We start from the raw sequence: 20857 nt of genomic DNA, 5'->3' as shown, positions 1-20857 counted from the left end.
GAGCAGGGTGCGCACCCCCCCCCCACCGCGCCCGCTACCCTCCCCCTTTGATTTCCTAAAGCCTCAGGAGGCGGCTTCCTGCCGCCCTGGGTGTCTTGTTGCATTTTTGCGTACTGGGGTCGTGACTTGCTGTTTAGACAAAGAGCTGGGCTGCTGTGGAAACGCTCCTGACGGGCCGCCTTTGCGAAGACTTTCACATGGCTCTTGTCACCCCAGAGTCCTTCCGTGGCCTCCGTAGCTGACCGGGCGAACTGATTTATTCCACGCCCCCACCCTCGCCCAGCCCTGTGAGCCTGAGAAGAGAGTGGCTTTGTGAGGGCAGCCCCCGCTGGCCTCTCCCCAGACAGCCCTGCTTTTGTCACGAGTCGCCTGGGAGGGGACCTCAGCCCAACCACCAAAAATGTTTGTTTAGACAGAGCCCCCGCACAAACCTTGCAAGTCTGACTGTCCTGTCACCACAAAAATAAATAAATAAATAAATAAGAGAGAAAAGAAAGAAGGAAGACTGGAAGTGGCTGGACTTCTTTTTTTTTTTCCTTAAATATTTTATTTATTTATTTGACACAGAGAGAGAGATCACAAGTAGGCAGAGAGGCAGGCAGAGAGAGGAGAAAGCAGGCTCCCTGCTCAGCAGAGAGCCTGATGCGGGGCTTGATCCCAGGACCCTGGGATCATGACCTAAGCCGAAGGCAGAGGCTTTAACCCACTGAACCACCCAGGCGCCCCTGGAAATGCCTGGACTTCTTATTCTTAACCTTGCATTTAAATGGCACAGATCTCCCCGAATGTTCTAAGGACTAAAGGGGGGCATGTGTGCACGGTCTGTCCCCAGGTGCCAGTATGGCTGGCAGGGCCTGTACTGTGACAAGTGCATCCCACACCCTGGCTGCGTCCATGGCACCTGTAACGAGCCCTGGCAGTGCCTCTGTGAGACCAACTGGGGTGGCCAGCTCTGCGACAAAGGTACACTCCCAGGGGACTGGACCGGGGCAGGAGGCAGGATGGGGTGGGGGGGCGCACAGCCGAACTGAAGGGGTGGGGCAGCTGTACTCCGGATTTTACTTTGATTTATTTTTATTTGTAGAGGCTTTTCATTCTGAATCTGTTAGAATTTGCCTTTAAGGCCATGGTTTGGGATTTTTTTTTTTTTTTTTCTGGTTTTATTTTTCAAAAGAGGACTGGCTGGTGGGGGTGTGGTGGGGGGAGCACTAGAAACAGGGCCGTTCGGCAGCCTGTACGGCCCGCTCTGAGCCGCTGACCTCCCCGGGTCTCTGGCAGATCTCAACTACTGCGGGACCCGCCAGCCCTGTCTCAACGGGGGAACCTGCAGCAACACGGGTCCCGACAAGTACCAGTGTTCGTGCCCTGAGGGCTATTCGGGATCCAACTGTGAAATCGGTAAGTGGTCCAGGTGGCACAAGAGCCCTTCATTTAATTTTGGGGTACACTCAGCTTAAGAAATAACAGCACACTTTAAGGAGTTGTTAAAGGATGAAAACGGCCTTGGAAGCAAAGTCTTGTCATCCCAGCAGTTCTGTGGGTCTTTGAGACCTCCTGCAAGCAGCGTGAGGGTCTCCCAGCTGGTGATGCTGCCTAGCATGGGGGATGGAGGGGCTGTTTGCCGCACGGTGACCCCGGCCCTGAGATGCCTTGGAATGTGGCCGCAGACACTTGGGAGAGAGAGGCCTTCCTTCTCCCCTAGACTCAGCAGGGTTACACAGCACATGGCTTGCTTTCATTTTTCTGAAGTGAGCTGGAGCTGGTGGCCCAGGCGTGGGACTCGGCTGCCGGGAGAGGACAGAGGCGGCCCCAAGCGGGAGTCCCTTGCTGACCGCTCTCCTGGTTTTTGCAGCGGAGCACGCGTGCCTGTCTGACCCCTGCCACAACAGAGGCAGCTGCAGGGAGACCTCGCTGGGGTTTGAGTGTGAGTGTTCTCCGGGCTGGACGGGCCCCACGTGTTCCACAAGTAAGTCTGGGCTTTGGCCTGTTTTTTCCTGAGGATCGCTGTATTGAGATCCGTGGGTTGGGGGCTGGGACCTGGGCTGGGTTCATTGTCAGGTGTCTGTGATGGGTCTGTCCTGGAGGGAGGGGCCCGGCTTGGGCTTCTAGCCTTGACACCGGGAGTCTCCCTGTATCCTCATCCTGAGTTAGTTCCTGGAGGAAACTTCTGCGTGGATGCCTCTGTCCTTCTTGTGTGCGCTCTGGAGCTCGGCCTCCTCTGAATCGAGTCATAGTTCTTGTCCTTGCAGCCATGGAGAAGCTGCCACCTTTGAATTTGATCATGGCGGGTAGGGGGCCCCCAAAGAGGAAGCTACAGTGCAGAGTTGTTGTGGCTGCAAGGCCTGGCTGCATGGGAGAACGGCCAGGGGGCTGGACCGGACCGTGTAGATGTGGTATCCCCAGTTTGCCTTCGGGAATGAGGAGTCCACATTCTTTTTTTTTTTTTTTTTTTTTTTTAAGATTTTATTTATTTATTTGACACACAGAGATCATGAGTAGACAGAGAAGCAGGCAGAGAGAGAGAGAGGGAAGCAGGCTCCCTGCCAAGCAGAGAGCTCGATGCGGGGCTCGATCCCAGGACCCTGAGATCATGACCTGAGCCGAAGGCAGAGGCTTAACCCACTGTGCCACCCAAGCGCCCCTAAGGAGTCCACATTCTTAAACAAGCACCTGGGTTTCTGAGGTGCTACCAGGCCCGAGAACCACTGTTGTCAGCACCCTGACAGCCTGGTGAAGAACGGGGGTTTAGGGGGTCAGGCCACCGGGGCTGGCCCTGTGGCCCTGCCTGCCTCTTGCAGGATGGATCATTACCCCCACCCGCGCTCTGTGCCCTCTTGATATGGGACAGGAGAATTCCCATGTCTTCCGATTGTGAAGAACCCATTAGCAGATTCAGAGAGCGAGCCTGGTCCTTCATAAGTGGGCAGCAGATGAAGGAAGAGGCCACTGTATTCCCGGGCAGAAGTGGGGGTGGGGACCCCAGCTGTGTCATTTTGGGAAAGCTGTGTGAGCTAATAAGAATGAAGTTTTCTACCAGTGAAGACTTCTTTTTCCTTGCCTTTTCTTAGCCACCCTTGAGCCATGCTGAAACTTTTCTTTAAAAATCAAAGGTGGGCAGAGCTAGATGTCCCGTGTTACCAGTGGGTCGATGCTCTGGGGATCCAGCTGGCTTTCCCTGCTGCTTAGGTTGGGGATTAAATGAACTGGGGCAGTGGAGGATTTAAAGCTAAAATCGGGCCTTACCGTCACAGCAGTCCCTTAGAGCAGGTGTCTGGCTCTTAAGTGAAGGCTCCTCATGTGAGGGTTGGCATTAAATGATCTAATTGTCAAAGGGACGGAGATTAAATTGCCAACCCTTTTCCCTTTTGTCCAACAGACATTGATGACTGTTCTCCAAATAACTGTTCCCACGGGGGCACCTGCCAGGACTTGGTTAATGGATTCAAGTGCGTGTGCCCACCCCAGTGGACTGGCAAAACGTGCCAGTTAGGTAAGGAAATTCCTGCATCAAGGTTGGCTTTGATGAGCCGGGCTGTTGAGGAAGATGAGCCTGTGGGTAGTGGTGTGGGTTTGCACACCATCGTGTTAAAAAGTAATTTATTGTCAAGAGTCCACCGGGCCTGGGAGAGAGAACTCGAATGCAAATGGCCTAGCTCTTTTAGGCCCTGTGGGAAAGTCGTGGGATTCCTTGAAGCATGTCAATCGTCTGTCCGAGGAGCGCTCGGCTGGGTTGCAAACTGGGATGGTCTCATGAGGAATGAGCTGTCTGCATTCTTCCTGCCACATTTAAATCCCAGCAACGAGGCTGCCCGGAGTTCCGCACAGCAGTGCCTGGTGGCTTTCTGCTCTCCTATTGGGGGCCAGTTGTTAACCAGCAGCCGGAAAGTTATCAATTAGCATTCCTTATTGGGTAATGGCTAGGGAGAGGGATCAGCTGTTCCAAATAGTGGGAACCTAGTATCTGTGATTTAGCTAGGTTATTAAAATGTCTCCTGGTTCAGAGAACCTATCAATAGGACTGGGGGCGGGGGGAAGTGGGGGTAAATCTCCATTTCTCACTGCCCCTCCACATTTCTTTCAGATGCAAATGAATGCGAGGCCAAACCTTGTGTAAATGCCAAATCCTGTAAGAATCTGATCGCAAGCTACTACTGTGATTGCCTCCCAGGCTGGACGGGTCAGAATTGTGACATAAGTGAGTACCTTTGTTTCAATTTTGATTTCTGTGAAACTTCAGTACTGAAGGCTTTCTAGGCCTGTATGTCCACTCCAGCTCGAAGTGTGGTAAAAGGAGAACCTCGGAGAGGCAGTATTTTTGGAGAGGGAGGGATCAGTGCAGAAGGGAAAACCTGGCGCTTTATCAGGCTCCTTAGCCGGTAAAACAGCCATGTGCTGATAAGGTGACTCAAACAATGATGTGAAGTTCACTTGCTCAGTCTGGAGGAATGAGGGAGGGTTCCCACCCAGTGTCATAACCTTATGCCAGGGGAAGCATACAGGAACTCTGATTTGAGGCTTTTATCTGTCTTGAGCAGAGAACACTTTTCAATTAAGCCCAACTTCAATGGAAATGGCCTCTTTAATATGAGGACTTGTTTATTTTTCAGATATTAATGACTGCCTTGGCCAGTGTCAGAATGACGCCTCCTGTCGGGTATGTAAATCTTAGCTTAAGATGAAACCTTACTGATTGACACGAATCTGTACGGTGTATGTGACCCTGGGAGAGCTTGGTCCCTCTGAGATTTAAAAATGCAGTGGAGAGTGATTCTCTGGAAGTTTCACTTGGGTTCATGTTACCCACCCCACCCCCCCAGCCTCTTGGGAGCCATATCGAAGGCCTGCACATAGAAATTCCTCCCAAACGTTTCGAGAGGCTGGGCACTGAGCGATCTCGGCGGATCAGCGGAACCGCGGCGGTCATGCAGGACTGCCGCAGCCCTGTTTGTGGAGCGCAGAGAAAAAAGCATGTGTTTCTCCCCCCTCCTTCTCCTCTTCCAGGATTTGGTTAATGGTTATCGCTGTATCTGTCCACCTGGCTATGCAGGCGATCACTGTGAGAGGGAGATCGATGAATGCGCCAGCAACCCCTGTTTGAATGGGGGTCACTGTCAGAATGAAATCAACAGATTCCAGTGTCTGTGTCCCACTGGTTTCTCTGGAAACCTCTGTCAGGTGAGCGATGCTAGAACCTCCATATGCCAAGTTTCTACAGCAGGGCTCCCTCCTCTTGCTGCCCCCCTCCTCTGCTCCCTCTCCTATCCCCTTCCCTTCCTTACTCTGGAGTCGCCATGAAGTCTGTTAACATCCAGTGACCAGGGACTTCTAGGTGACTGCCAGTGGAAAGACACCGAGGAGTGGTTTTCTTCCTAGTGTCAGCAGCCTGTCGATTTGACTTTGTGCCCCTGACCTCTTCCGCTCCGCCCTGTTTTGCCCGTGCATCCCTGCACAGTCTCTGGGATATAACTGTATCATGTAGGGTGTTCTCCTAATGGAAGGAGGTGAAGGGGTCTGATTCCATCGCCTGCCCCCCACCAGAGCAGTTATAATCACAGCTCCGTTTCCTCTCCCCCTTCCCTGCTCCCGGCCCCGCAGCTGGACGTAGATTATTGCGAGCCCAATCCCTGCCAGAACGGCGCCCAGTGCTACAACCGTGCCAGTGACTATTTCTGCAAGTGTCCCGAGGACTACGAGGGCAAGAACTGCTCCCACCTTAAAGACCACTGTCGCACCACTCCCTGCGAAGGTACCTCCCCTGCCTGCTGCCCTGGGTGGCTGCTGCCTCTTGCCCCATTGGCCGCTGCCCCTTGATATTCTCAGAGGCCATTCAGATGAGATGGAAAGACCCTAACCTGACTGCTTAGGGAAGCCAGAACATGTGGAAGCCGTTTATTCAGGCTCCGCCGGTGGTAGAGCCAGATCCCCAGGTAGCCCAGGGGCGAGCATACCTGGTCTGGTTTGCAGCACAGAGATGGCCCTCAAAGCAGCACTGCCAGAACTTTCTGCAGCTGTGGAAATGTCTGCTATCTGCACTGTTGGGTATGGTAGCCCCAGGAGCCTTGAGTGTGACTGGTACAACTAGAAAGGGGGACTGTACTTAATTTTAATTCACCTAAATAGCCACACGTGTCTCGGGGCTGTTATAGTAGGTGACACAGCTTTACAGGTTCTTTGGTCCTTCCTGCTAGCTTATGTAGGATGACATAGGAAATGAAGCTGTCCAGCTTCCTTTAGCAAGCTTCTGCCAGGCTGAGGAGATGTCACAGGGAGGAGAGGGGCCCACAGACATGTAGGCTTCTTAGCCACCTCAGGGGAAAATGCCTTAAAAACAAAATTCTGTCTGCCTGGAGTTTCAACTTTGCCTGTCACAGTGTGATGTGGCCCACTGCCAGAGTCTCAGCCCCAAGGTGCCTCTTGACTTCTTACCCTCATGAATCCAAGGGTGCCTGTCTCCAGGAAAGCAAGCTTGGTGTAGGTCCTCAGCTCAGGAATGCCATGTCTCTCGGGGGTCCGTGGCCGTGATCTAATCCCGAGTCTGTCTTCTAGTGATTGACAGCTGCACAGTGGCCATGGCTTCCAACGACACACCTGAGGGGGTGCGGTATATTTCCTCGAACGTCTGTGGTCCCCACGGGAAGTGCAAGAGTCAGTCGGGAGGCAAATTCACCTGTGACTGTAACAAAGGCTTCACTGGAACATACTGCCATGAAAGTAAGACCCCTCTCGGGGGATGGGGCAGGGTGCTCCCTCACCCCACCTCTGCCCAGCTCGGGGTGCATTTGAGCTTGAGTCATTACAGCTGAGGCCAGCAAGGCTTCCCAGTCAGCCCAGGGCCCGAGACCAAGTTAGGTTTAATGTATGAGCTCACTGACGCCTCTGACCCTTCAGCACACTTATGTTCTGGAATCTTACTAGTTTGGGTGGTCCCGCTTTTCCGTAGGAATTTCTTCCCTGCTCCCTCCATGCAGCTTAGCCTCTGGGGCACTAAAACAGACAAGGCATCCTCTGGAGGCTTCTGCCTGATGAGCAGCCTGTTGAACTCGAGAAAGCGTCCTGATGGAGTTGAGAATGAGGAGATAGCCCCTGGCCCCTCATTTTCTCAGGAGGTGGTCCTGAGACCAGTGCCTGGCTATGGCGTCGGGTGTCCTTTACTCACCAGCCTTTTGTCTTCGTTTCACAGATATTAACGACTGTGAGAGCAACCCCTGTAAAAATGGCGGCACTTGCATCGATGGGGTCAACTCCTACAAGTGCATCTGCAGTGACGGCTGGGAGGGGGCCTACTGTGAAACCAGTGAGTGTGTGGTCTTTTCTGGGCCAGACAGCTCTGGGATGCTCGGTGTGGGGGTGGGCAGGGGAATCCTCACAGGAGGCTTGTCTTTTTCATGGGAATGAGGCCCTGAGACCCCAACTGTTCTTGTCCTGGGATAGCATTGCCTGTGTCCTGTTAGTGTTTGTGAGTGCCTATGACAGGCCCCAGGGAGGAGCTTCTGCGAGGAGCTGTAAAGGCAGACTGTCATTAGGACAAATACCCCTGCTTGCGGGGAACGTAATCCTCTTTCTGTTTTCATTGTAATTTGTGCCTGTGCTGACATTAACTTCCGTGGCAGCGACAGAGGCCTCTCCCTGTCTTGCCACCTTGTGGGGTTACGAGTAACCGAGCTGAGGGCTCCTTTCCTCCTGCTGAAGAGTGAAAGTGTGAAGAGTGAAGTCCCGGGATTGCTCGGCTGGTCTTGGACCTCGGAGTGGAAACCGGCGGGTGGAGGTGGCCATAGGAAGGGGTGCGGTTCTTCCAGGCCGTGAACAGTTCTGGAAACTTCTTGAGCTGGGTGTCTCCTCTTTGATTCTAGACATTAATGACTGCAGCCAGAATCCCTGCCACAATGGGGGCTCGTGTCGTGACCTTGTCAACGACTTTTACTGTGACTGTAAAAATGGGTGGAAAGGAAAGACCTGCCACTCACGTAAGTGGTAGCTGGCGGGGGGTCCCCTCCATCCCCGGAACTCCTCCAGCCTTCCCTGTCTTCTGTGACGGGGGCTGGCCAGGGGCTCACACAGAGATCCCCCTCCTTCAGGTGACAGCCAGTGTGACGAGGCCACGTGCAACAACGGTGGCACCTGCTATGACGAAGGGGACGCTTTCAAGTGCATGTGCCCTGGAGGCTGGGAAGGGACGACGTGCAACATAGGTAGCTTTCTGCCCCACATGGGGTTGGCAGTGGGCGTGGCCGTCTTGACACCTAGGACTGTTCTGCTAGAAGCACGTCTGCTTCTAGGCTCCTGGGACTGTCCGTGGAGCCTCAAGGAGGGTGGTCCTGTCTATTCTTGTCTTATAGCCCGGAACAGCAGCTGCTTGCCCAACCCTTGCCACAATGGGGGCACCTGTGTGGTCAACGGGGACTCCTTCACGTGTGTCTGCAAAGAAGGCTGGGAGGGGCCCATCTGTACTCAGAGTGAGTGTCCCTCTGCCCCACATGCCCTGAACTCTGCAAGGGCTGCAGGAGCAGAGCCTGACACCCTCAGGGACTCTCGATGGAAACCAGAAGCAGAGCTGTTTGATGTCTGCTTCTGCTTCACCTGGGTCTGTTCTAACGCACTTGATGGACTGCAGCCCTGACCTGGGCATGAGAAAGTCGCCGAGCAGATAAGTGGAGACAGATGGTGTCTGCGCTCCCAGCGTGGGTCTGACCAGCAGCCTGTCTTCCTTCCCTTCTCACAGCCCCCCTGCCCGCCCTGAGCGGGGCCTCTTCCTGTGGGGTGTCCCACGGCATAGGGAACAAACTTGTGGCGCAGGCCTGGTTCCAATTGAACAGAGGTCGTCAGCACCTTTTGCTGGTGTAAACTACGACTCTATCAGACAGGTCTTAGGGAAACAAGGGGTGTTTCTACGTACGGTTTTAAACTGCTTTGCCGGATGAAAGCCTCGGTGTTAAGTCGTCTTTTTTACTTTGCAGATACCAACGACTGCAGTCCTCATCCCTGGTAAGCATAACCACCTTTGAAGCCAGCCTTTCTTGGCCGCATTGTGCATGGGTATTCCCCCGGGATCTTGCCTGGAATGCAGGTTCTGCGGCAGGAGGCCTGGGTGGGGCCGCAGACCCTGCCCGGGGCACATACTCCCAGGGGACGCTGGTTCTGCTGGTCCACAGACCACACTTTAATCAGCCAGGCTGTCTCCCCATTGGGAGCTGAGACTTTCCACCTTGGCTGTCCACGAGGATCACCTGGGGAGCTTTTAGAAGTTCCGATGCCCGGACTGCAACGGAGACCTGTGACGGAGCACCTCTGGGGGTGGGACCCGGGCACTATTATTTTTAAAGCTCCCCAGGCAATGGGGAGTGTGGCCAGGGGTGAGAGCCACCTACCGTAACTGGCATGGCGCCCCGTGAACTGGCTGGTAGAGTTGTGGATCCGTGGATTGGGAGGTCAGTAACTGAGACGGTCTTTGCTTTCTTCTTAGTTACAACAGTGGCACCTGTGTAGATGGGGACAACTGGTACCGGTGCGAGTGTGCCCCTGGCTTTGCTGGACCTGACTGCAGAATAAGTAAGGACCAGGCCGAGTTGGTTTCCCCAGTGATGTTCTTGCCCCTAACTCCCAGCCCTCAGACCAACACTTTTCATCTTGAAAATGGTTGAAGTCACTCTTCCCTTTAGCCCTGCCTGAGAGGCGTATAACGTCCCACCTCCAGCTGGGATTAAGGTTCTGGCTAGGGCCAGAAGCTCCCAGATACCTGCTGGTCCTTCCCCCGGTAGTATGGCCCTCGTCTAGGGGAGGGAGTTTACCAGCCACAGAACTGGACGATTAAACCGTTCTGAGGCCACAAGGAAAGAGTGCTTTTCCCCTTGACTACGCTGAAGTCATTGGCACATGGACATAAGCCACAGAGGACAGAGCTATCGGCAGTGGATGGGACTAGGGTCTAGTGGTTTCCAAAGGTTTGGTCAGGCCTTGGTGAAATGATTACAACAGGAGGCAGGCAGTACAGTTTTTCAGGGTGCTTAAGGTTTTTATTTTGAGCCCTTTCCTACCTTTTTATATGCCCTTTCGTTTGGGCGGGATAGCTGTAATTTTCATTCTCATCCCCAAATTATTTAAAATTTTTACGAGTGCTTGAGTCTAGGACTGACTGGTCTTCAACACTAAGTGGCGGTAGATTTGGTCTATTTCATGTTTCTAAATTGTGTTGGCAAACTGTTGCCTTGACCCACAGCCTCTTTTTGTAAATAAAGTTTTACTGGCACACAGCTACTCCTTTATGTACTGTCTTAAAGCTGTTTTCATGCTACAACAGGGTACAGTAGTAGTGACAAAGCCCATTGGCCCACAAAGGTTAAAATATTTGACCCTTTATAAGAACTTTGCCAGTCCTTGCTCTAAGTTGTACCATCTGATAAAAAGGAACCTATTTCATCAAAATTGCTGCCTCCTGAACTGACCCTCAGCTGCTCAAAAGTCAGGCTAATGATCTTTGGGGGGCAGTAACGTGCTTTTTGGGGTACTGATGATCGATTTATTTAGGTGCTGGTTATGTAACTCATTAAACTCAGTAAACTTATACTTAGGGTCTATATGCTTTATCTGTATGTTAGGTTAGTAAAACCTTAGAAAAAACATCACTGCTTCCCACTGGAGCCTAAACTTAATCTCCACTTCTCCTAGACATCAATGAATGCCAGTCCTCACCATGTGCGTTTGGGGCAACCTGTGTGGATGAGATTAATGGCTACCGGTGCATCTGTCCCCCAGGGCACAGCGGTGCCAAGTGCCAGGAAGGTATGTGTGTCAGGCTGTAGCTGCCCATGGGGCGAGCGGGCCCTAGTCACTGCGGTTACCCTCTGACTGTTCCCGAGCGCACACTGTGCTTAGGGAGAGAACATGGAGGGGGGATGTGCAGAGGGAGTCACGGGGACCGGTGAAGCCTAAGGGGCCCCCTACAACTAGGGTAGCTGTTTGTAGTCCAGCTCTCGGGCAGTTCTGTTCTGTGACAAACCATCCCGAGATGTGGCCTACAGCAGGCATTCATCGTGTTGCTTGGGGCATGCGGGGCCGATGTAGTGAGAATGGGCTGTGGGCTGGGCTCAGGTCTGTTCTGGGCGCTTCCTCCCACTCTGTGGACCAGTAGTAGCCCTATCTGGCGAATGGCCAAGCTCAGCTGTGAGCGACTCTGCTCACATCACCCCCCCACAGAGGCGGCCCTGGCACAGCCTGGTGGTCATGGGACCCCGTGCCGAGGCAGCCGGTGAGGGAAGAAGACCTGCTCTCCCATGGCCCAGGGCAGAGCTGTAATCCCTCCCTAACAGGGAGGAAGTGAAGAGTAGAGCGCCCAACAGAAAAGGACACCCCTTCCACTCAGGCATCCTACCTTGCAGTTTCAGGGAGACCTTGTGTCACCGTGGGGAGTGTGATACCAGACGGGGCCAGGTGGGACGATGACTGCAATGCCTGCCAGTGTCTGAACGGAAGGATCGCCTGCTCCAAGGTACGGCGGGAGGGCCTGCGCCGCTCGCCCACGTGCCGGGCTTGCCTGCCCGGCGTTCCTCCTGAGCTGCCCTCTCCATTTCTGTCTCTCTCTCTCTCTCTCTCCAGGTCTGGTGTGGCCCTCGACCTTGCCTGCTCCACAAAGGGCACAGTGAGTGCCCCAGCGGGCAGAGCTGCATCCCGATCCTGGATGACCAGTGCTTCGTCCGCCCCTGCACGGGTGTGGGCGAGTGCCGGTCTTCCAGTCTCCAGCCAGTAAAGACCAAGTGCACCTCGGACCCCTACTACCAGGAGAACTGTGCCAACATCACGTTCACCTTCAACAAGGAGATGATGTCACCGGTACGGAACCAGCACTTTTTCAGTTAGGCCTGGTGGTGTGTCTGCTTGTTCCGAAGCAGGAGCGTCCCCAGCGAGGCGCTTGTCGAGCGTCCATTCCTGACTTCCAAGGAAACCTCGGCTGTTTTTTGTTTTTTTTCCCCCTCTTCTTCCAGTATCTTACATGGGTGGTTTTCAAATGTGATTCTAGGGTCTCACCACGGAGCACATTTGTAGCGAATTGAGGAATCTGAATATCTTAAAGAATGTTTCTGCCGAATATTCCATCTACATAGCCTGTGAGCCTTCCCCGTCTGCGAACAATGAAATACACGTGGCCATTGTAAGTACGAGACCCAGTCCCCCTTCATGATTACTTGGTTGCGGGTGGTTCGCAAACTTCACTTAGCCACTGTCCAGACAGAGCGAGGTCGCTGCAAGTGAGTGTGGCACATGTGTTCAGTAACTCTTAGTAACAGCTCCTGTGGAGTGTTGCCCTGACCGTGCATCTGACCGTTCTCCTTTTCCCAGTCTGCCGAAGACATCCGGGATGATGGAAACCCGATCAAGGAGATCACGGACAAAATCATAGATCTCGTTAGTAAACGGGATGGGAATAGCTCACTTATCGCTGCCGTGGCCGAAGTGCGAGTGCAGAGGCGGCCTCTGAAGAACAGAACAGGTAGGTGGCCGGTGGGGACGGTGCCCTGGAGGGAGCACTGGCCGATAGATTTTGGCTCACCACCCAGCAGGTGGGGCATTAGCTGACAGTTTCCCCTCTTGAGGACCACCCCCAGCCCTCCACCCCACCATATAACTGGGGAAAACAGAGGCCAGCTGCCATGACTAAGGTCCTGGGGTGATGGGCAGAGGTACCTTCTTTCCTGGCCACCACGCTGTGCTCTCGGAAGCCAGCACCCCTGCCAAACACGCGCCGTCTCTAGGTCCACTGCGGAGCCCTAGGGCAGAGCATTGCTGTGCCCTGAGCTCATGGCCAGGCAAACCCTGCTGTGGCATTCTGGTGTTGTGGGACAGTCTAGCCTAAGCACCGTGAGACACGGGTTTGGTAGGCAGCCTGATGGCCCTGCGGGACAGCCACGTTCACCTTTTGACCCTCATTGTTCGAGTGAGGTGAGAAACTGGGTACATGAGAATATGGGACATCTGAGCTGTGCATGCTCCGATCGGGTTGCAGGTCATGCTGCAAACCAGATTCTCTAGTGAGCTGCGGCCCGAAGAGCCAGACTTTCCTGGACCGAACCAGATGCTCCTCTCCACACGGCCATCAGGAGCCTCGAGGAGCTGCTGCTGCGCCTGGTCTCTGGGGACAAACGTGTCAGGGTCCCCAAGGGCCCCGGTCCTGTACTTGCTTATCAAGCTGTGAAGTGACAATATGTGGTTGTGAAAAGGGACTTGTCCCCATGGCACCCCTTTTAGGAATGATGGGCAGGAGCCGCACCAGTGTTGGTATTCTGTTGTTCAACAGTGATGGCTTTTTTTTTTCCTTTCCTTCTGAGAGCTCATTGGTTCTGTGCCCGCCTTACAGATTTCCTGGTTCCTCTGCTGAGCTCCGTCTTGACTGTGGCTTGGATCTGTTGCCTGGTGACGGCCTTCTACTGGTGCGTGCGGAAGCGGCGGAAGCCCAGCAGCCACGCTCGCTCGGCCTCCGAGGACAACACCACCAACAACGTGCGGGAGCAGCTGAACCAGATCAAAAACCCCATCGAGAAGCACGGGGCCAACACGGTCCCCATCAAGGATTACGAGAACAAAAACTCCAAAATGTCAAAAATCAGGACACACAACTCTGAGGTGGAGGAGGACGACATGGACAAGCACCAGCAGAAAGCCCGGTTTGCCAAACAGCCGGCCTACACGCTGGTAGACCGAGAGGAGAAGCCCCCCAACGGCACGCCAGCCAAACACCCAAACTGGACAAACAAACAGGACAACAGGGACCTGGAAAGCGCCCAGAGCTTAAACCGGATGGAGTACATCGTATAGCAGAGTGCGGGCACGGCCGCCGCTAGGTAGAGTCTGAGGGTGCTGGGGGCTTGTAGTTCTTCAACTGTTGTGTCCTAGTCCAGTCTGAGGCTGTCGTTGACTTAGAATTCCTGTGTTAATTTAAGTTTTGACAAGCTGGCTTACACTGGCAATGGTAGTTTCTGTGGTTGGCTGGGAAATCAAATGCTGCATCTCACAGCTATGCAAAAAGCCAGTCCAAAGTGCCCCCCACCCCCTGGCGCACACGGCCCACAGCCGCCAGCTCGCGGACCAGGCTCCCCGGACAACGCCCGGCCCCTGGGCCTTGAGCTCCCACTTCTGCCAGCTGTCCCAATGGTGATGCAGTCTTAGGATCATAGTTTTTATTTATATTTATTGACTCTTGAGTTGTTTTTGTATATTGGTTTTATGATGACGTACAAGTAGTTCTGTATTTGAAAGTGCCTTTGCAGCTCAGAACCACAGCAACTATCACAAATGAGTTTATTATTTATTTTTTTTATTGTATTTTGTTGTTGTTGATGTTGTTGGGGCGGGGGGACTTTGATGTCAGCAGTTGCTGGTAAAATGAAGAATTTAAAGAGGAAAAATGTGTCAAAGTAGAATTTTGTATAGTTATGTAAATAATTCTTTTTTATTAATCACTGTGTATATTTGATTTATTAACTTAATAATCAAGAGCCTTAAAACATCATTCCTTTTTATTTATATGTACGTGTTTAGAGTTGAAGGTTTTTGATAGCATTGTAAGTGTATGGCTTTATTTTTTTGAACTTATTTTCTTACTACGTGTTGCCTATAAGCCAAAATTAAGGTGTTTGAAAATAGTTTAAAACAATAGGATGGGCTTCAGTGCCTGGAATACTGGTGGAATTTTTTTTTTTTTTTTTTTTGTACGACGTCAGATGTTTAAAACACCTTTTATAGCATCACTTTAAAACACGTTTTAAGGACTGACTGAGGCAGTTTGAAAATTAGTCTAGAACAGCAGGTTCTTTTTTTTTTTTTTCTCTGCTTTAGACTTGAAAAGAGACAGGCAGGTGATCGGCTACACAGCAGTTTAAGGGAACAACTTTGAGCTTCGACTTTACGTAGCCAAAACGTGAGTGGTTGAATATCATTAAAAATATCAAATTGTGTGAAGTTGGAAGCACACCAATCTTATTTTGTAAATTCTGATTCTTTTCACCATTCGTATGTAATACTGAACCACTTGTAGATTTTTTTTTTTCATTATCTACTGCATTTAGGGAGTATTCTTATAAGCTAGTTGAATACTTGAACCTTAAAATGTCCAGTAAGATCACTGTTTAGATTTGCCATAGAGTACACTGCCTGCCTTAAATGAGGAAATCAAAATGCTATTGCAAAGTTGAAGATCAAAAAGGCTTATGAAAGTTAATTTCGTTGGCTCATCACTGAGACGGTGAAGATACTTTGTATTGTCCTATTAGTGTTATGAACATACAAATGCATCTCTGATGTGTTGTTCCTGGCAATAAATTTTGAAAAGTACTATTTATTAAATTTTTTGTATGAAACCTGGAACAGTGTGGCCTCTTCTGAGCTCATGGAGTTTTGCTTGGCTCTGCCTTGTGCCTCTGCCACCCCGCCGAGTCTGTTTGGTAACCGGGGTGTGATAAATAGGCCGCGCTTGACAGGGGCACGGAGGGAAAACTGAAAGCGTTTTCAGCCACAAAATTCAGCTGAAGTTCTCCCAAAAAACAACAACAACAACAACAAAAAAAAACAAAAGATACAACACACCACCCTGGGCTGCTGTGAAGCCAGAGAGCTATGCGAGCCCCATCTCGGGGGCCTCGATTCCCTTGTTACTCCACAGCAAGTGTGAATACTGCTTGAATAAACACCACTGGGTTAACGGCCTGTAGTGTGGAGGTGAATTGTTTGTGAGCACTCACGGGAAATGCCCACCGTACTAAAAAGGTTTTTAAAAAGCTTGGAATTAGTGTTCGGGGAGGAAGAGGGTGATTTGGCGCCTTCAATCTTTTTTTTTCTTTCCCTGGTTACTTGGACTAATATTAATGTCCTGCCATCTGGACCACACCCTCGTGGCTTCCGTGCACACGCACACCTCCAGGGTGGTTTTATGCACAGGAGGTGGTAGCTAGAAGCTTCTGGGGTCAGAACCATTTACTCCTCACTTGTGCCCGGGGAGTCCGTGTTTGGGTGTCCTCACCACGTAGGCGTGGGGTGCCGGGTAGCTGGCCTTCAAAGAGGTTCCAGAGGTTGCCCGTTTGTACCTGTTGAGGACAGGAGAGCTGTGGTTCTTCCTGTGGCTGCTGGTGCCAGACGCCAAATGGCTCTGCCCTGCCCCCTCCCCCACCCCACCCCCAACACACATGTGGGGCCGGGGAAGCTTCGCCTCTGGCGCCTCTGTAGCCAGGGATGAGCCGCGGGGACGGGCACATGGATGGCTTCCAGCAGCGGCGTGGAGCTGCCAGGAGTCCTCTGCTGCTGAGGAGCAAGCCAAAGCTTACCCTCCCTGGAGCCGTCCCCCAGCGTTGCACGGTCGGCCACCCGCCCACCTCCAGATTGCATAGGTTTTTCTTCTTTCTTGGGGAAGTTTTCTTCTATCAGGCTAGGAACTATGTTCTCTGACGGGTGTCTGTTTAAGAAAGGGCGACGGACTTTAAAAATATCCCTAGCTTCGTGTGCCTGAGCAGAGAGCACTGAGGAGTCAGAATGTCAGAATTCAGAGCAGTGTGCCTGGGCTTGCTGGGAAGGCAGCCTAAAGGACCTGGACACCAGCGAGTCTGGATTCCCACGACATCTCCCTGCCCTGGTGGAGCTGTACTTTCTGTCCCTAATCTCTGCCAGTGAACATTTGGTTTCTGGAAGGTAGGGTGGCCGGGAGGGAGGGAGTGCTCCGGTATAGACCCAGTGAGCCAGGACAGCATCTGATTTAGCAGTGCTCAACTCAAACACCATCCCAGAGCAATACCTTGCTCCAGTGGTTTGTGAACTTGGATTCTTCAGGACCCCAGAATTCCTTGGGTAGCTGCCAAGTGCTTTTGTGCCAAGAGGAAAAAAAAAAAAGTTTAATGAGCCTCTGCAATTCTTTATTCCAGGAGGGATGTGATCTTGAGATTCACATTTGTTTTAAGAAGACTTCTCAGTAGTGAGAAGGCAGAGATCAGGCTCCTCTGGGCATGGCTCAAAGCCAGGCCCTTGATCCTAAAGGGCAGTTTTCCCCTTTCTCCAGGTAGAGGTAATCAGGCAAGGGAGCCCTGGTTATCTTGGGGACGAGGTGGAAAAGAAAGGACTCCATACCTTTCCCATTCCCCATTAATGTTCTGGACCCTCTTCAAGCAGACCCTGGAAGAGAAATAAGTTTTTAGTCCAGAAACTTGACCAACTCGAGCCCCAGCATTAGACCATACCGTGAAACTCCAGTAAGGAATTAACTCGAAGCTGACTGTGCTGAGAGAGTCTAGACTTAGACAATGTAAAATCAGGAAAGTGGGTGGTGGCTCTGCCTTAACTGACTACAAGTCCAGTGAGACTGGGCAACAATCAGAAGCATAACTTGACGGCGGGTTTCTCTCCATGTAGAGTCCCAGGCCTGGTCCAAGGGTGGGGATAGGGAATCTGTATTTTCAACAAGCTCTTCCCTCCCTCCCCTTCTTCTCTGGCCTGTGGGTAGTAAAATTTAAGAACAACTCTACTGAAGCACTAAAGTATAAGCTCTTCATTAATTACAATGTTTTTCCTCCTTGTTAAACTGAATTAATTAGCCTGCAAGCCAGTTTGTTGCTAAATTGCCACCTGACATCATTTTTAAGTAAAATAATTGTACTGCCCCTTGAGCAAGTTGTGGTCTCAGTGCTTCATGTTTATTGGCTGATCTGAGGGGTCAGTGAGTCAAAGTTAACTTATTTGGTAAGAATTCTTAGGTACCCAGGAGTCCAAGGAACAAGAGCATGGGTTTCCCACCTTCCTCAACAGTGTATACCTGTCTGTCCAAAAGTGAGTGAGTGTGTCACTAAACACCAGTTGTCTTTAAAGAGTAAAAAAAAAAAAAAAAATTCCTATGGATCTACAGAAGCTTGCAACTTGGGCTGGGCCACGTTTTCTATCATTTCCGCTTCGGCTGCGGCTCCTCGCCTCTACTGGGAATAAGAAGCAGCAGTTCAGAGGTTCCTGGTCTGGGAAGACACACAAGCACTGGGTTATGGGAAGCCTCCTCCTGCTAATGTGTATTTATACTTTGTGAGCTCTGATTCATCCTAGCATTGGAACAGAAATCTGCTTCCTGAGGTTCTGTTTTTAAATAGATAGTTTGCAAAAACAACAATTATTTTTCTTAGCATTTTTTTTTCCACCCCACAAGCAGCTAAACATCCCGGCCTGGGCTATGTCAGTCTCCAGCAATGCCAACAGACAGCTTGGTTACTGGAGGCAGAAGGGTGCCCCAGGGCAGTTCTGTAGAGTGTCGGCCCCAGAAGTGTTAAAAACAAAGGTTAGAAACCATTAGGGCAATCTTGTTGCGTCACTTCAAATCCATGAGACATTTCTGGGACTATTAAAAATAACGAATTTCCCTTTGTGAACAGCTGCCTTCCGATGGTGGTTAAAAGTAAGGGCAAGTGGGGGTGATGTTCACGGGACCCCAGGTCCCACGGCATGCCCGCATGGCACCCTTTGAGAGCGTGTCAAAAGGGCGTGGCTTTCTTGCTTTGGACATAAATTCCACCTGTGTTACTTGCTCTTGCATGCCGGGCACAACCTTCCTGGCTTAGAGTGTGTTTCTTTCAAGTCCCAGGCAACTTTTACAAGTCTTAAATTATGTATCATTAGGCATGGGTCTGGTATTAACCTGTGATACGCACAAGTCGGGGGGAAAAAAAACTTGGAGAGAGTGAAGGCTCTCCAACCAATAAGAACCTGCCTGCTGCCTCCCTGACCGCGCCCCCCGCCCCCGCCCCTTCCCCTGCAGTATCCTCACCCGGGCACCTGAAGGTTGAGTTATCGGGAGAGCAAAAGCAGATGCCAGCAACATGAAAGAAACAGCTTTGTTTTAAAGAGAAGCTCTCCCAGCAGGGCCAGTGGGGATGCTCCGTGGTCCCCGAGGGGAATCCAAGTTTGCAGCTGGCTTCCTAATGACTACTCAGGCAACCGAACAATTTGGCTCCCACTCTGACCCTGAAGAGTGGAGAGAGGCTTCCTTTCATCAGGGCCGTGACATGCGCAGTTGAAAAGCCTCCGTCTTAGACTCACTGGACAGTGATGCAATTGGAGACCTTACCCATCAAAGGCTCCAACCCACATTATTTTCCCAGGATGGAAAACTGAGGCCTAGAGAGGTTGGAGGATTTGCCTAAGGCCACACAGAGGGTTAGCAACAGCCGAGACTAGAACCTCGAGCTCCTGCAGCTTGCGTTGCTGTAGTTTCTGGGAATTTGCCAGATTTATGTCCGGATCCTGCCTTTGGTGTGAATTTCAAAGGCACACAATTGGGAGAGCAGTGATTAACAAAAAGGGGCCGCAAAGCCTCAAGGGAGGCTGCAGAGAGCTGCCAAGGAGACACTGTCCCCAGGCTGAGCGGTGCCTCCCGCAGGTTTCGCCTAGAAAAGTGACATCTTTATAAATCTGATAGCAACAGGTATTTTCTGAACCAAAGGCTGACTAAGCCCTGTCCCTTTGGAGGTGGTTCCTTTGTTCTTGGGCAGCTTCAGATTTCCTTTTCAGTTTCTGCTTCACAGAACTAGAACATAAGACTGAAGGAAAAGAGGCTCAGAAAGGAAACTGACAGCCTCACTCACTACACCCTACTCCTCTGCGCACGCACACGGCAGGCACACACACGCATGCGCACACGCACATGCACGCATAACACACTTTACACCTCTCAGGACGTTGGTGCTGGTCTCCATGTATGAAAGGGGGTTGGGAGGGTCCTGGCCAGTGTCAGGTGATGGCAACTGTGATTCGGCTTCATCCCATATTCCCTCAACACTCCTGCTTCCCCCGGCAGGCTACTTCCAGATTATTCATGGAAAAATCATCCGAGCATTGAACAATACTAACATCCACGTAGCCTGAATGCAATGAAGTTCACCCTGTCCAGTGCACAGCTGGGCCAGCACAGGCAGATCTGGGAGTTCCTGGCACTGCCTATGGGCAGCTCTCCTTCCTCCACCCAACACCCCAAAAAGCCTACTCCCCCGTGCTCTCCCCACCCACCACAGAGGGATTAGGAATATATCCCACAAGTCATCTTTAACCTGTTTGTCGTGTCAGGATAAGCCAGAACTACATATTATGCAAAAATTTCTTATGCGCTGAGGCACCCACGCTGAACAACTAGGAAAAACCTCAACCTGGAGACCAAAAACATAAACTCTCCAAGTTCAGAACGTTAACAATCAGGCTCTCTCTAGGGTCGGTCTCTCTGGCTTTGCCAGGATGGTGTGTGGAAGTGTTTTTTAAAAAGGAAGCAAGGCCCAATGCAGAAAGGGAGAGCAAAAATGTGAAACAGCTACAGGTTTGCACAAAACTAAGGACAAAGCGTGAGCGAAAGGAAAGCAAGTGAGAAGAAGTCTAAAGGGGGTGGACAAGACCTCGCCAAACCTCCTTTCCCTACACAGCCACGACCCCAGTATTTCTGCATGTCCTGGGAGCTCTTGGTACAACATTCAACAAAAGAGGTCCTGAACATTTGCTCCAGGGTGCCGTGCCTCCATGTGGGCCTGATGAGCAGCCTGTTGGCTTTCACCTTCTCGGTGTGCAAAGCCAGGCTGTCTGCTGAGTGGCAAAGGCATATGCTCTGGAGCCAGACTTCCTTGATTCCAATCACAGCTCTTCCTTCCCGATTTCTGGCACGGTGTGTTTTTTGTTTTGTTTTGTTTTTTTGCCTTTGCGGTATTAAGCTCACACAGCTGCAGCCCAACAGCAGAATTTCTGGCCTTTGGGGTTGGACAGACCTGGATTCTAGGCTCTGCTACTTACTAACTTCAGAAAGTTCATAAAATTCTTTGCATCTTAGTTTCCTCATCAGTGAAATGATGATAATAAATGTGTGCCACTGTTC

General features: G+C 51.5%; 1 protein-coding gene across 1 annotated transcript in view; it reads left to right on the top strand.

Moving 5' to 3' along the window:
• The window catches only part of JAG1 (jagged canonical Notch ligand 1), a 36532-nt gene extending 20989 nt beyond the window's left edge, over positions 1–15543 (top strand). The window contains exons 6-26 of the mRNA XM_044263453.1: positions 833–963; positions 1279–1398; positions 1853–1966; positions 3377–3490; positions 4082–4195; positions 4608–4654; positions 5002–5175; positions 5596–5746; positions 6547–6711; positions 7181–7294; positions 7851–7964; positions 8076–8189; positions 8337–8453; positions 8955–8982; positions 9461–9546; positions 10663–10776; positions 11373–11482; positions 11590–11823; positions 12011–12142; positions 12331–12481; positions 13346–15543. Of these exons, the coding sequence (XP_044119388.1) occupies positions 833–963; positions 1279–1398; positions 1853–1966; positions 3377–3490; positions 4082–4195; positions 4608–4654; positions 5002–5175; positions 5596–5746; positions 6547–6711; positions 7181–7294; positions 7851–7964; positions 8076–8189; positions 8337–8453; positions 8955–8982; positions 9461–9546; positions 10663–10776; positions 11373–11482; positions 11590–11823; positions 12011–12142; positions 12331–12481; positions 13346–13803 (2902 nt within the window). The 3' untranslated portion in view covers positions 13804–15543. The remainder of the gene's footprint in view (positions 1–832; positions 964–1278; positions 1399–1852; positions 1967–3376; positions 3491–4081; positions 4196–4607; positions 4655–5001; positions 5176–5595; positions 5747–6546; positions 6712–7180; positions 7295–7850; positions 7965–8075; positions 8190–8336; positions 8454–8954; positions 8983–9460; positions 9547–10662; positions 10777–11372; positions 11483–11589; positions 11824–12010; positions 12143–12330; positions 12482–13345) is intronic.
• Positions 15544–20857: the final 5314 nt, after the last annotated feature.

This window comes from Neovison vison, chromosome 8 (assembly GCF_020171115.1).
Source record: "Neovison vison isolate M4711 chromosome 8, ASM_NN_V1, whole genome shotgun sequence".
In the NCBI taxonomy this organism is placed as follows: Eukaryota; Metazoa; Chordata; class Mammalia; order Carnivora; family Mustelidae; genus Neogale; species Neogale vison.
Note: the sequence above shows the minus strand (reverse complement) of the source record. Positions and strands in the feature narration are given on the sequence as shown.